Raw genomic sequence first — 15,524 nt, forward strand, 5'->3', positions numbered from 1 at the left:
ATCCAAACATTTTTTACAAAACTCCGGTTTAATACCACATAAGGGATTGTTTGGCAATTGCTGAATGATTTGATGCAGAATGATTAAGTGATCAGAATGATTAAGAGGCTCTCATGATATAAGTGTAAAATGAAATAAAATTATTTGGTAAGTATGTACAATAAAATTAGGGCTCTTAATGGTTAAGGGAGATCCATGATACAAAATCATTCAGAGAGTTTTAAAACCATTAAGAGGCAGATTTTTTTTGTACCAAACAAGATTAGCCTCTTAACTATTCAAAAATTTTCTCTTAATAAAACTATTAAAAGGTAACACTCTTATAAAAAAACATAAGTTATTTTAATAAACAATCTCAAACACCGCTTGGTATATAAAAAATGATTTTTAAGGATTTTTCATTTGTAATATAGAAAATAGCCCTTTCGAGCTAACAGCTCAACTATAAGCCAACGCCTTATCGGTGCCGAACATATTCACGGCGGATGTACCACTGAATATTGTGCACGGGAGATTAAAGAAATGAAAATGGAGTCGGTGGATGGAGACTGTAGGCAGTGGGACGAAGACTCATACAGAGACAGCATATTGGAGGAGAGGGAATCGCATTCTCTTACTATCTTCCGAACGGTCTTCTCACCGTCTCCGATCAATCAAAACCCTAAGTTCATCGTCGCTGCTTCTAGCGACGGTTCCATTGCATCTTATTCCTTGTCCTCTCTAATCTCATCCCTCGTATGTTACATCAGCTAGTATTCCCCTTTCTTCTTTGATGTTTGTACTTTCAACTTCAAATTAATTGTAGATATTATAATTTTCGAGTTGTAGTGATCGAATACGATAATCCTAAGTTTTGCACTGGGAATTTACAGTGTTTGACGTCAAAAGTTGGATTGATTCTCTCGTATAATTATATGGAACAAAGGGGGTGCTAATTTGTTCATTCATACGTGTGTATGTCTATGTTGGTTTATGAGTGGATTTTGGTGCTTTTCTGTAATTGAATTTTTTTTTTTTGGTTTTGCAGCCATTGGGTTTCGGAAATTATAGGGCTCAAAAGTAAGTAGTTTTTGATTGTTTGATTGCTGTTTTATGAATTGAATGGTTACACAGAGGTTTTTAGAAAATTTGAAAATGTATTCAATGAAGATGTATCATGTGCATTTGCTCACTTTTTCCTTTTAGTTTATTTGCAGCGGAACCGATTTGTTTACTTCACGGGCATGATGGACCTGCTTATGATGTTAAGTTCTATGGTGAAGGTGAAGATTCTTTGTTGTTGAGGTAAATATCTAATAATGCTTGCTAATTATATGACTACTTTTGTTGAGATTTGTGTTTGTTTGTTTGTTTAGACATGTATATGATATATCTTTCATAATGCTCTCTTGTTGAACAATCAGTCGAGTATTGTGTTAAAGAAAACAGACCCATTTTACTATAAAACTGTACATATTATATGTACCATTAATCTTCCTGATTTCGATAGTGGACCCTATTTGTGGATTGACGATTCTATAAGTTTACAGTTTGCAAAGGCCCGGGCAAACTTAGAGAGGGAGCTGTCCCAGTTTAATCTTTCCCTTGCAATCGTATTCCTCAGTTTCTCCTAATGAGCTGATAACACAAATTATAACACTAATGGAAGTTCATCATCAAGACACAAGTCTTGTTCCCTTGTTTGGAAAATATAAGTTGGAGTATACCAGTATTCCCAGAACCAGTAGATTTTCAGTATAATAATCTACTAATGCTCTTTTTTAAACTATTTATGTTGATTGGCACTCTAATTCTGTCTTCCAAGTGTTAGTTTATGGAAGATTCAAAATATTTCTTAACTTAAGTTTGTTATTTAGTTGTGGCGATGATGGTCGAATTCGAGGATGGAAGTGGATGGATGTTTTGGAAGCAGAGCAGGATAGTTTGTCGCAAGGTAATAGATTCATCGTTAATGTATGGTATAGCCCGTTCAGCTTGAAACTTAAACATCTACTTATACTCTTAAACTTTTGTTAATAAGACTTATGAGGTAGAACGCTATCCTCTTGCTGGGAAAATGAATTTGGAGAGTGAAATCTATTTCCTGTTTGGGAAAAAAGTATTCCTTTCTTCTCCTTCCAGGAGGGGATATGCACTAGAAAATTGCACGCATACCAGACTCAGGAACTGTTTGGTTGGTTTTCCATCAAGTCTTGTATGGATAAAGCTGTCTCTGTGTAGATTGGGAAGGTCTTTGTTTGGGAGAGTTTTTCCTTAGATGGAATGAGCATGTTTTTTGATTGGGAAGGACAGGGTATGGGAAAAACTTGGCTTTCTGCATAAAGCTCTCCCCTAGAAACTTACTGAATAAGCCACTTTCTATATCATTAAGCCACTACCAAACAGTCATTTATAGCTTACTGAATAAGCTGTGAGTCATGTATAGCTGACTGAATAAGCTGTGAGTCCCGTTAAGCTCGTTAAGCTGCTGACAAACAGGCCCTTATCTGTTTCTAAGCCACCTCAAAAGATTTCCTAGTTCACTTCTTAGTTTCTTCATTCTCTCCATGAAATTGTTCAGAGAAAACATGGTTTTTATGACCGTTGGGAGGTGGCTTGAGTAGCACAAATCGGACTTTGTGGTCTACTTCCCCGCCATCTTAACCTGCCATAGAATCCTGTTTATTTTCCATTATTAGTTCACTTTGGAATATTAAGTTAAAATTCATCTTCTCATGAATTTTTATTTACTTTCTACTCACTCAATCAACCACACTTAATTTTTGCAGGTGGCCTGTCGAAGCCGCAGCTTGACTTGGCAAATCCTCAACATAAGTTAGTCACCTAAACGTAAAAATACGATAATTTGTGCCTGCATTTGTTTTAATATCCTAACATGAGATACTTTCTTTTGACTGCCTCTTTAAGATGTATGGTTTCTGTGGATTATCTGCATTTATTCTTTAATGAATTGCTTTGTCTCCAGCGGGTCTCTCCTGTCTCATGCACATGCTTCCAATTGATCATTTAATATAGATTTGATAGGTTTGGAGTTTAGTTGTGGCCATGGTTGTTTAGAAGTTTTATGGGGAACTTTTTTTTACCTTGTTGGTAAGCCTCTTTGGGATTATTAAGAAAATTTAAAAAATGAAGAATTTGAAAAGGAATATTTGAACTATGGCAATGTAATGCTCTATATGAATCATGACTCATGCTTTCAAAATATTTCTTTCTGTTAGAAGCCTGAACAGTTTGGGATTTTTTGTATTTTGCTCATGAGTGTTTCTTTGCATTCAAATTCCACTCATCAGTTCTAACTCTGCTTTCTGTTATCCCTCAGAGGTCCTTGGGGTGCTCTTTCCCCTATACCTGAAACTAATGCTATTGCCGTTGATACTCAGGTCTGTAAGGTTTTACTTATCTCAGTTACCTCATAGGATTTATTTTACATTAATGCCCTATTATCTTTCTTTAAAAAAATATGAATTATTGGAAATTCTTCTAGACCATCGAGTTGGAAGATCTGGTCTGACTAGCTGGATCGTAATCCCCTCGTAAGCTAAAAAGAAACCTAGTAAAAGTTATCAAAAGGTTTATAAGTATACGAACATACTTCTACTTGCTCCCATCTAATGTCATCTCGTTCAGTAGATTTTACTCAGAAATCTGCCTCGACTACTTTTACCTTGCTACTTTGGCCATCAGTCTTCGTATGATTTTCTCTTGGTTCAAGTCTTCTGCTATCATCAATGTTATTAACTCGTCGAATATGTTTTAAACTAGATAACATATGAGTTTATTTCGGTTTGGTTTTCATCAACCACAGGGGGGTTCGATATATGCAGCTGCTGGTGATTCCTGTGCCTATTGTTGGGATGTGGTATGTACCTCCTGAAGGTGATCAGATGATCAACCAACGAGAAATTCTATTGTTTCTCTTTTACTCTTTCCTCTGGTTAAAGAGAGCTCCATTTTCTTCAACGTGATTTCAGGAAAAATCTCAAATCAAACTGACTTTCAAAGGGCATGCTGGTTATCTACATTCTGTTGTCGCCCGAAATTCTTGTAATCAGGTATTATGTGATCCTTTCCTTGTATTTATTCCTACTTAATTATGCTCGAGACGGTAGGGTAATATGTATTTGTTCATTGATAGTCACAACCATGTGGGACTATACAATGATTGATTGAAAGCTGAGCCTTTGATGGAAGTGTCCTCATCCACTTATTTGTTAAAACATGGTGATATAATATGCGAACTCTTTTGTTAATTCATTGATAGTCACAAATACCATGTGGGACTATACAATGATTGATTGGAAACCGAGCCTTTGATGGAAGCGTCCCCAACCACTCCATTGATAGGAATATGCGAACTCTTTTGTTTCCTTGAATATAATAAATTTCATCTCCATAACTATATATTTAATCTAGTTTTACACTGCTCTATTTGCAGATTATAACTGGCTCGGAGGACGGAACGGCCAGAATATGGGGTAAGTGCAATGCTTCAGTGAAGGACGGTCGTTGTTTGCTTTTTGTCCCTTTGGCTTATTGCATGGTCTTATGATTAGTTTTCATCACTATGGTGCTTTTGGTACGCATACGAGGCTGGACGGGCAAGAGTTTGGTCGGCGAGTGAAAGGATCTTGAAAGGTTTTGGGTTTTAGTTTGACATGGATAGTTTAGTAATTTACTATACTTGTCCCATCTCCCTGATTTTTGTTTCAGAAAAAATGCACTTTGTCCCGCTCAGTTGTGTCCAGTCCCAATCTAACTGTCACACCAAACACGGGACAAGTTTTTGTTTTGTCCTGTACCGACCCATGTATTAAACGCATTCTACATGTCCTTAATCTTTTCCATCTTCCGTGGGGTGGTTTTGTGCAGATTGTAGAACTGGAAAGTGCACTCAAGTTATTGAACCTGGGAAAGACAAGAAATCTAAGGAGTTCTTTTCGTATATCAGTTGCATTTCTCTTGATGCTAGTGAAAAGTGGTTGGTAAGGGCTCTTGCAGTGAAGAAACTCTTTAAATGACTGGTCTAACTATATAGATATCTTTAACCTTGATGGCCAGCTCAACCGGCAAACAAAGGCTGGTCCTTGGGGCTCATCAGTCATCTCCGTGGGTCGCTGGTCCGAGTCTCCTCAGGGCCACTGAGGATTTCCTGGTTCTTATCTTTAGGGTCCCATGGGATTAGTTGTGGTCTGTGTAAGCTTGCCAGGACACCCATGGTTACCTATATATATATACATATTATAGTGAGAGGTTCAAATAAGAAGTCTAAATATCGTGAGAAGGTAAGAAGGAGAGGTTGAGGAAAGGTTCATATGTGAATCATTTAAAAAATCCATTTGAAGATCCTTATGTGACCCCATATGAATAATCTGTAACGTTGGTTCACATATGCATCTTTAGATGGATTTTTTTTGGATTTTTCTGTGCTTCACATATAAACCTTCCCTTATTACCTTCTCACGGTATTTAGCCTTTTTACTTGAACCAATTCCTATATATATACACATATGTATACATGAGCAAGTTCATTTAGGAACCTTAAATATTTTAAGAACTCAGGAACCACCTATTTTGTGTAGTATTCATAATGAATAACGCGATAAATATTCATGATGAATGTCGTGACAAATATTCATGATATTCAAGGTTCATGAATACTACATAAAATGAGTGGTTTGCTGGTTCTCAAAATATTTAAGGTTCCTAAATGGACCTCCCTCTATATATGTTGACATAGGCAGCAATTGTTTGTGCAGGTGAAACTAGGTTGTGGCTAAGCAAATATGTTCCAATTTGATGCGAAATCATGATCTTATATGTATTTATATTGTAGTTTTCTCTGTATATAAACGGGGGCTTAATGTGATATGATATTGAACATATTCTTATAGGGTTGTGGCAGTGGGCGAAATTTGTCTGTGTGGAATCTTTCTGCTGCTGAAAAAATTTCAGGGATCTCAACTCGTGCTTGCATCCAAGATATATGCTTTGATGATAATCAAGTAAGGTCCTGTTCATTAGTGGCTTAATGAGCTTAATAGAACTCACAGTTTATTCGGTCAGCTATAGATAGACTGTTTGGTAGTGTGGCTTAATGATATAGCAAGTGGCTTATACGGTAAGCTTCTAGGAGGAGCTTTATGCAGAAAGCTAAGTTTCTCCAAACCTGTCTCTCCCAATTAAAAACACACTTCTTCCATCTATGAAAAATCCCTCCCAAACAAAAACCTTACCAATCTATAATAGACACAGATAACTTTATTCATACATAACTTAATGGAAAACCAGGTGATTTAAGTTGCAAGTGATATGTAATAATCTTCTTCCAACTCTCCTGTTTCGGTCAAGTTTCTCAAATTCTGGAAAAACACTTCAAACTTCTTTTGTTATTAGTGTGTAAGCTTTTTTTATCTGATTGGTGATAGATTTTGTTAATTTAAGAATTCATTTTCTCAAAAAACACCATTTACGACCATGTATAGCAACCATATTAAGCATTTTTTTGAGCTTATTGAAAAAGCCCCTTTTGATAAATCATAAGCTAGCTTTTGAAAAACTACTTCAAGCAACGTTTCAATAAGCTCTAGGGGTTTTTTGCACTTCTTTTCCATCTCTCCCCCTTCTAATTTTCCAATTAATTTTTCAGAATGTTTTTTCTAGTCATTGTACATTGTCGTTTACCTTATTAACTAGATTTTATCACATGTGACTGGTTTATCAGCCAATTACTAGCTTATCTATACATATTTGCCTTAGAGATGCACAAGGTCAGGGCTTTTTCAGGCCCGGACCGGACTTTCAAATGGGCTTTTTTGGCCAAAATTTCGGCCTGGTCGGGCTTTGAAGCCTGGCCCAGACCGGGCTTTGGGCTCACTAGGCCCGCACTTTTTGGGGTCGGGCTTTGGCTTTTTTGTGCATTTGTAATGTGCCTAGACTATCGTACTCAATGAAGCCAAGAGAATTTCTAAGGTAGATCAATTTGGCTCTGACCAGCTGTATATTTCTTGATCTTTTGGCACATATATGAACAACAATCAACTTTATCTTTCCTACAACTAAGGAAGACATGCTAACCGCACTCCTTCTCGGAAAAAGAAAAAGAAAAACCGATGTAGATTCCTGTTTTCGTTCATTACATGTTCTATTATATCGTCACCATCGTGAACATTAATTGTGTTCGTTACATTCTTCTAATTCAGTTGCTTCAATTCTTTCCAGATATTAGCTGTGGGAGCTGAATCGGTGCTGAGTCGGTATGACATCAATGGTGCCATGCTTTCTCAGATACAATGTGTACCACGGTCGGCATTTTCCGTTTCCTTGCATCCATCGGGTGTAAGTTTCTTGTTTATCCCTTCTTTTCCTTTTAACCGTAAATACTGCAACTCCTTCCGTCCCAAAATAAACGTCCACAATGAAAAAGACACTAGTTTAGAAGTTTGTAATTATTACACTCTTTAATTAACTAAATAAATATTTTACCCTTGATAATAGAGAGAGCGATGAGCCAATGAATTTCTTGTAATTATTACACTTTTCTTTTCATTTTTCAGGTTATTTCGGTTGCTGGTTACGGTGGGGTGGTCGATGTTATCTCTCAATTCGGAAGCCATTTATGCTCGTTTCGATGTCAAGCCTATAAATGAAGTTGTTTTGAATGAAATCGGTCCCGGCCGGTATAAGAAGTTCATCATCTATCTCTCACTCGAAGCTAAAATGTTGGGTTGATTTTGATTTAACATGTTTTTTAGTTGGGAGTTTTTTCGAAAACAGTTCAAGACACAAAGGTAAGGTCAGTAGTCAGTAGATCAACCTCAACGTGAGATATACTGAGTTTGTTTGGTTTATATCTATCCAACTTTATCACATGTCTATTGTACTTATAAAAAGACTCGAGAGGTTGATGGGCTGGTTTTCTATTAAATCCTGTATGGATAAAGTTGTCTGTATGAATTAATTTGTTCGTATAAATTGAGAATGTTTTTATTTGTGAGGGGTTTTTTTATAGATGGACGGAACATGTTTTTTAGTTGGGAGGGGCAGGTTTGGAAAAAAAAAACTTGCATTTTTGTATAGAACTCTCTTCTAAAAGCTTAATGAATAAGCCACTTTTTATATAATTAAGCTATTACCAAAACAATCATAAGTCGACTAAGCTACCAACAAACCTTTATTCTTTATGTTACAAATCAACTAATGTACAATAATGTTTCTTACACCATTAATAAATGTAAGAAGGTGTATGAACCATAAGTATTTACCCGGTTAAGACTCTTGGTCCTTGTCTCGTTCTTACTGGGTAAGATTCTCGGTATTTACCATATTCATCCGGTGAGGTAACGTTACTTGGTAAGCGCTTACCTGGATAAACGGCCCCTAAGATAAAATTTGAGCAACGAAAGCCGGATCTAGTTGTGAAAGAGTTTGATCAACACCATAAGGCTCTTCATCTGGACCTATAATAACAACCGAAATTTACTAATAAAAATATAAATTTTGGTGTGAATTATGATTTTATAGAAAAGAGAGTGAAGACATTGAAAAAGTGAAAGAGGATAGGGCTCCACCTATAAAACCTAGTGATGGGCAAAGGGGAATGCATTGCTGGGACCAATTTGGTATTAGTCATTAGTCAGACAGCTTTATTGAAAGACCAATTGGAGAGATTGTCTGGAAAACACTACATCACTTGTTTTTATTTGTTATAATTTTCATTTAATTTGTTTTTGGTATTGTTTTAAACATTATATAATTATATATATATAGGGGTCTAATCAAATGAGAACTAATTAGTTTGTGGTAACTGTAAGAATCAATATTAACCACAAATCAATAGATAAATTAGGGAATTTATAATTTTGGCAATTTTGAATTAAAATATTAATGCAAGGATATTTTTGGTATTTTAAAACTTTCCTCCCTCCTCTCTTCTCTCTCCGGCCACCRTCCWCCGGTGATACTACAATGGTATCACAATGCATCATATATGTGCTTGGGTATCACATTGATGTCGTTTGTGTGGTCGATCGAATATGTAACACAGTGGTATCACTATGCATCTTATATATGATTAGATATCACAATGTATCTTTTGTTTAACAGAGTCAATATTTTTAGGTATCACAGTGGTATCACCGGAGAACGGTGGCCGGCGGACGGTGGCCGGAGAACGGTGGCCGGCGGACGGTGGCCGGAGGACAGTGGCCGGAGAGAGAAGAGAGGAGAGAGAAGAGTTTTAAAATACCAAAAATATCATTGCATTAAGATTTTAATTTAAATTTACCAAATTTATAAATTTCCTAATTTATCTATTGATTTGTGGTTAATATTGATTCTCACAGTTATCACAAACAACTCAGTTCTCCCTTAAATAGTTATATATATATATATATGGTTCATTTGAGAAGTGGTAAATATTTGAGAAGTAAATAAATGATCATAACCCCTTTCATCTGGTCAACATTTGCGGCTTTGTCCGTGAAAGCACCAGACAATTCGTTGCATGAGTATGTAGAAGATGAAGAGATAATTTTGTAACTTTTACAAATACACAGCAAATGAACATATAATTCATGTGTGAATCAATTAATTAGTTAATATGTGAATCAGTTCGAATGAAGCACTCACATAAACCATCTGGGTCCATTCTTGGAACATTTTAGTAACAGTTCATATGTATGGTATGCACATGTGCATATAAGAAATTTGCAAGTAATCTTTCAAGTTTCTATGCACGTATACATATCGAAAAAATTATTTGTATGCACATGTACATATCATACAAATAAACAGTTACCAGAATATTTCTCAAATTTTCATTTTTTTACGATTTTCATCCGAACCTAACCCTATATATACGTATAGGGGTGCTCAAAACCCCGACCAACCCAACACAACACGAAATAACTCAACCCAAAGCAACCCGATGTCTAATCGAGTTGTAAAATTGTCAAACTGTAAATATTGGGTTGATATTCGGTTACTATTATTTGAACCAACCCATCCCGATGAACCCGATATCTTTTTATTTTTTGGATTTAATATTATTGTTGAATTTATATAAATATGTACATTAGACTATTACACTATCATGTTCAATAATTGTGAACATATATATGTAATTGAGAAAATTAACTGAATGTGATATACGTAAGAAGTATGGATAGGTTGTATCAAACGATTGGTGATGAAAAATAAAGTATGAGTAGAGAAATAACATATTATAGGTTAGAAAAATATTTTAATGTACCAAAGTATCAACCCAACTAACCCGTACGGGTTGGGTTGTTTGCACTTTGGTTCGGGTTGGGTTGACTTAAGATTTTTCAAACCGCAAATATTGAGTTGAATTATTCAAATGTCTTCAACCCGATCAACCAACCCATAAACACCCCTGTATAAATACACATAAATAATATCAATAAATTTTTTTGAAGGATTTTTGTTTTCTTTGCCATTAAAAGAAAAGGAATAAGTTGCCCATGCGTAGTGTCCACGTCTATAGAAAATAAATATATTTGATAAATATATAAATAATATAAATATTTTTAAAAAAAAGGCAAAAAAAAGGCAAGGGGTAAAATGGTCAAGAAAAATAAAGAGGAAAAATAGGGTAAGATTTGGCTTTCAATACCCATCCCAGAGCACAGCCTTTTTCTTTCACTCGCACTCACATTCCCCTCAACTCCACGGCCACCCGAGGAGTTTGAGAAAACCCTAAAAAGCCTCCCTAAAAATCTCTCACTTTCTCTCTCAATCTTTCCACCAATCTTCAAATCAGGTATTGTGATCCCTATCTTTACTCTTCCTTTTCGTTTTCTGATTGCTTTTCGATCTGTTTTTGTGTGTGTTGATATGCTTTAGCGATCTGAGTTTCATGTGTTTGTATAGATCGATGTTTATGGTTAGGTTTTATGCTTGATAAACTTGTGTTTCTTTAATCAGTTGTAAGTTTAAGTGTTTTGCTTTTGAGATTTTGGAGATTTGGATGTTTTGTTTTGGGATTGTATCGTAACTTGGCTTTAAATCGCGAGTTTGTCTAGATCGATATGGATTTATGAACTCTAGAAGTTTTGTGTGTTTTTAATCTGAGTGTTGGATGTCATGCGTGTTGGTTGTTTACTTGATGGATTAAGTGGTTGAATTGGCGGAATGAAGGAGAGGTATTTGTGTGAGGTTCAAGTTTTGAGTTGCTTCTGCTACTCTGTTGGGACTAATGAATAAACTGATCATTGAAAATAGTGACAAACTTGATTGATGTTGAAGCTTTTGTAAAGAAATTATAAAGAAAGATTTGAAGTTGTTATTTTGTCTGCTAACTACTGTTTTAGCTTGTCTTTTTAATATGCTGATAAGATGTTTATAGCTGGGCTGGGGGTCTGGTTCTATAGCTTTTTCAGATCTAAAGTTGATATTCATGTTTGGTATTTGGGAAGTTATTTTTTTCCTTTTCTTTTTCCTTGTTTTGGGTGGGGTATTGTTTTGCTAAGGTCTTTCAAAGCTTGGTTGAATATAGTCAAGATCTTTTATATTCTGGATGATTGTATCTTTATGCTATTCATACATATACGTGTGTTTGTAGTATGTTTGCATTATCTCAGTCTTGCTGTACAGCTTCAACTAAGTTGCTGCTTTTTTTCAAAGGATGTGGGGTAGCATGAATTTGAAATAGGATATATGCTATGATTTTGGAAGATTTTTATTTTGCTACTCAATTCTAAGAGGTTTGTCAATTGTTTTTTTGTTGCATTAAGTGCTGTATATTGTAGTTTGATTGGGTAGAATATTAGTTGCATTAAGTGCTGCTTGAGATTATATAGAAAGAGGGTTGGTAAGTAGGCTGTGCTTTTCGTTTCCATTTTTTTGGTGCTTGAATTTTTTGCAGGTGGTTCTTTAACTTTTAATTCAGTAAGATGTGGTAGTTAAATAAATTATTGTGTAAAACCCTCTGTTGGTATGAGACCTTGACATGTATAGATCTGCTGGTTCCTCCTTTTCCTGTTTGTGGAGATTAATTGTTGCTATTTTCTTTTGCAGTCATGGCAGGCGTAACACCAGAAGGTTCTCAGTTTGATACTCGCCAATTTGATACAAAAATGAATGAGCTGTAAGTTTGTGCAATTTTTTCATGTAGTAGCTGCTTCAGATGTTGGTTTTTTTAAGAAGCATTAGATCTAGCTTTCAAGTGGGATTTGAGGAAGGTACTTGTTTTGCACTCGCTGATGATTTTGCTTTTGCTGCTGCTACAGGCTGTCAACCGACGGGCAGGACTTTTTTACTTCATATGATGAGGTTTATGATAGTTTTGATGCTATGGGTCTGCAAGAAAATCTTTTGAGAGGCATTTATGCATATGGTAAGTTTGATATTGTTATCCTGCATATGGTTTTACTTCATATAAGCCGACTGTCTTTGTGAGTTATTGCTAAAACAAACTCAAGGGCTAAGAGAGTCATCTAGAATCTAAAATAATTTTTAGAGTCATTCTTTACCAGATATGACAATTTTCTTTTGAATGCAGGTTTTGAAAAACCATCAGCAATTCAGCAGAGGGGAATTGTCCCTTTCTGCAAGGGTCTTGACGTAATCCAACAAGCTCAATCTGGAACAGGGAAGACTGCAACCTTTTGCTCTGGTATCCTTCAACAACTCGACTACAATGTCGTCGAGTGTCAGGCCTTGGTTCTGGCACCTACCCGTGAACTTGCACAGCAAATTGAAAAAGTTATGCGAGCACTTGGGGACTATCTTGGTGTGAAGGTCCATGCTTGTGTTGGTGGAACCAGCGTTCGTGAAGACCAGCGCATTCTCTCGGCTGGTGTCCATGTTGTTGTTGGTACTCCTGGTCGTGTCTTTGACATGCTCAGGAGGCAGTCACTTCGTGCTGATTACATCAAGATGTTTGTGTTGGATGAAGCTGATGAAATGCTTTCCAGAGGTTTCAAGGATCAGGTCATTTCTTTTACCTTAAATTTTACTTTGACTTTCTACTACAAGTAGATTTTAAGATAGATCTTCATAAAGTCCTGCATTATTGTATTACATGAAGAAATATGTTGGGACTGAATGATCATATGATTTTTTTAATTGGGATGACATAAAGTTTCATGTTAGGACTGAATGATTATACTATTTCATGTAACAAATTTTCAAAGTTTTTTTTAATACCCATTTTGACCTGATCTTTTAAATTTTGGTGATGTGAATGTTAAGTTTTTGGTTCACGTTGTTGTGACCCTTTTGTAAACTTTTTGTAAATGGGCATGCCATTAAATGTTACACTATTAACATATTACTGGTCAAAATGGGTTATAAAAATAAGAAAAAATTTGAACTTCATTGAGAAAAAAAAAATATTTTTTGCCACTAAATAAGAACTAGGGGATGTTTGTTTATCTCTTAATACTTCCATTAAGAGGCAGCATTTGAATTGCTAAGGGGTGAATCTTGTTTGGCAAAAAAACAGATATGCTTCTTAATGGTTCTAAAACCCTATGAATGATTTTGTATCTTGGGCCTCCCTGAACCATTCAACGCCTTAATTTCATTCTAAACAATTGCCAAACAATCATATTTCATTTTACACTGTATGATAAGAACCTCTTAATCATTTTGACCACTTAATCATGCTGCACCAAACCATTAAGAAACTACCAAGCATCTCCTAAACCAAAATTTGTTGCATTTCGATTTATTTTGTCCTTTGTAAAAGATTGATGATGATATGAGATTCTTTTACTTGGGATTAGAAGTTGCTTTATGCTGGTTTTATTATTGAATTACAAGATGATGATGATGATGATGATATGATTTCTCAAAACATTGAAGATTTTCTTTTTTATATTTCAAGTCGGCTGATATTAAGCGTTTTCATTGCAGATTTACGATATCTTCCAGTTGTTGCCGTCAAAGGTTCAAGTTGGAGTGTTCTCTGCAACAATGCCTCCAGAAGCCCTTGAGATCACAAGGAAGTTCATGAACAAACCCGTGAGAATTCTCGTCAAGCGCGATGAACTCACTCTCGAAGGTATCAAACAGTTCTACGTGAACGTCGAAAAGGAAGAATGGAAGCTCGAAACCCTCTGCGATCTCTACGAAACCTTAGCCATAACCCAAAGTGTCATCTTTGTCAACACCCGAAGGAAGGTCGATTGGCTAACCGACAACATGCGTAGCCGTGACCACACCGTCTCCGCCACTCACGGAGACATGGACCAGAACACCCGAGACATCATCATGCGTGAATTCCGTTCCGGGTCGTCTCGCGTTCTCATCACTACCGATCTTTTGGCTCGTGGTATCGACGTCCAACAGGTGTCGCTCGTGATCAACTACGACCTTCCAACACAGCCTGAGAACTACCTGCATCGTATCGGTCGAAGTGGTCGGTTCGGAAGAAAGGGTGTGGCTATAAATTTTGTGACATTGGATGATGAAAGGATGCTTGCAGATATTCAGAAGTTTTACAATGTGATGGTGGAGGAGCTGCCATCAAATGTTGCTGATCTGATCTGATCTGATCTGCTCTGCTGAATTAGAAAGAGATTTTGGGATGAAAAAAGGTTAGTTTTTGAAATCTATTATCGGTTTTGTTTGTTTAAGTTATTATTATTATTATGATGATGAAAGACTTTTTTTGAGAGATATTATGCTGAGGTGGCAATTGCAATTGCCAGGTGTCAGTTCATGTTTGTACCCTAAAGTTTCTTTTGGCCCTACAAGTGTATGGATTTGTTTATTTTTATTTCTTTTTGCATTTTGGTGTTTATTTGTATTTATTTTTTGTTTAAAATTAAAGCTGAGAATCCATTGAAAAAATAGGGACGGGTTCGGGTGCGGAAAACAAAAACCCGATCGGATTTCGGATATGAAAGTCAAACCCTAATTTTTTGATTCCGGATTGCTTTGGGTTGTGGTTGATCACGTTTGGGTTTAGTTATAATGCAAAAAATATATATTTAATCGATTTAGAGGTTTGATTAATCGATAATTTGCTTAGAAATTAGAGAAAACATGACCAATCAAGATTTTTAGAATTTCAAAAAATAATTAAATAAATAAGTATATTTATATATGTGTATATATATATATATATATATATTGGGTTTTTGGACGGATCATGTGGTTAAAAATCAAACATAACCTGAACCCGAAGTTTTCCCAAATGTCGGTTTTCGGGGCATTCGGGTTTTAAATTAATACTTTATTTTCGGTTCAGGCTCCATGATCCATCCATTTGATCGAAGTTTTGAAAGAGCCTTGAGAATTTGAGATTGAGAGCCCTATTAAAAAGGCCCATTTATAAGCGAGGCCCAGATCTAGAAAAGCCCAGACGTCTGAAGAAAAGGGTTTGGTTGATTTTATATACTTTTTGTTAACGTCGGCAGAATTAACGAACTTCCGTTAAAAATAGTGCATGATACCATCTAGGGGTGCTCAAAAACCCGATGAATCCGATCAACCCAACCCGAATTTAAAAAAAAAAACCCAATCTGAGGTAATCCGATGCATGATCGATAAAAAAA

The 15,524-nt window shown here is 35.9% G+C and overlaps 1 protein-coding gene across 1 annotated transcript; it reads left to right on the forward strand.

The window, feature by feature from the left end:
- Positions 1–480: 480 nt before the first annotated feature.
- On the forward strand, positions 481–14,755 carry LOC112516770 (DEAD-box ATP-dependent RNA helicase 28-like). The gene is made up of 20 exons (XM_025124002.1): positions 481–735; positions 1,028–1,059; positions 1,186–1,284; positions 1,857–1,933; positions 2,769–2,814; positions 3,320–3,380; positions 3,806–3,859; positions 3,972–4,052; positions 4,436–4,475; positions 4,870–4,982; positions 5,892–6,002; positions 7,219–7,335; positions 7,554–7,640; positions 7,752–7,792; positions 8,521–8,618; positions 10,643–10,780; positions 12,037–12,106; positions 12,249–12,355; positions 12,521–12,951; positions 13,879–14,755. The coding sequence occupies exons 1-20, from the start codon at positions 523–525 to the stop codon at positions 14,512–14,514; spliced, it is 2,652 nt and encodes an 883-aa protein (XP_024979770.1). The 5' UTR covers positions 481–522; the 3' UTR covers positions 14,515–14,755.
- Positions 14,756–15,524: the final 769 nt, after the last annotated feature.

The sequence above is a fragment of the Cynara cardunculus genome (assembly GCF_001531365.2).
Source record: "Cynara cardunculus var. scolymus isolate 2C chromosome LG 8, CcrdV1, whole genome shotgun sequence".
Lineage (NCBI taxonomy): Eukaryota > Viridiplantae > Streptophyta > Magnoliopsida > Asterales > Asteraceae > Cynara > Cynara cardunculus.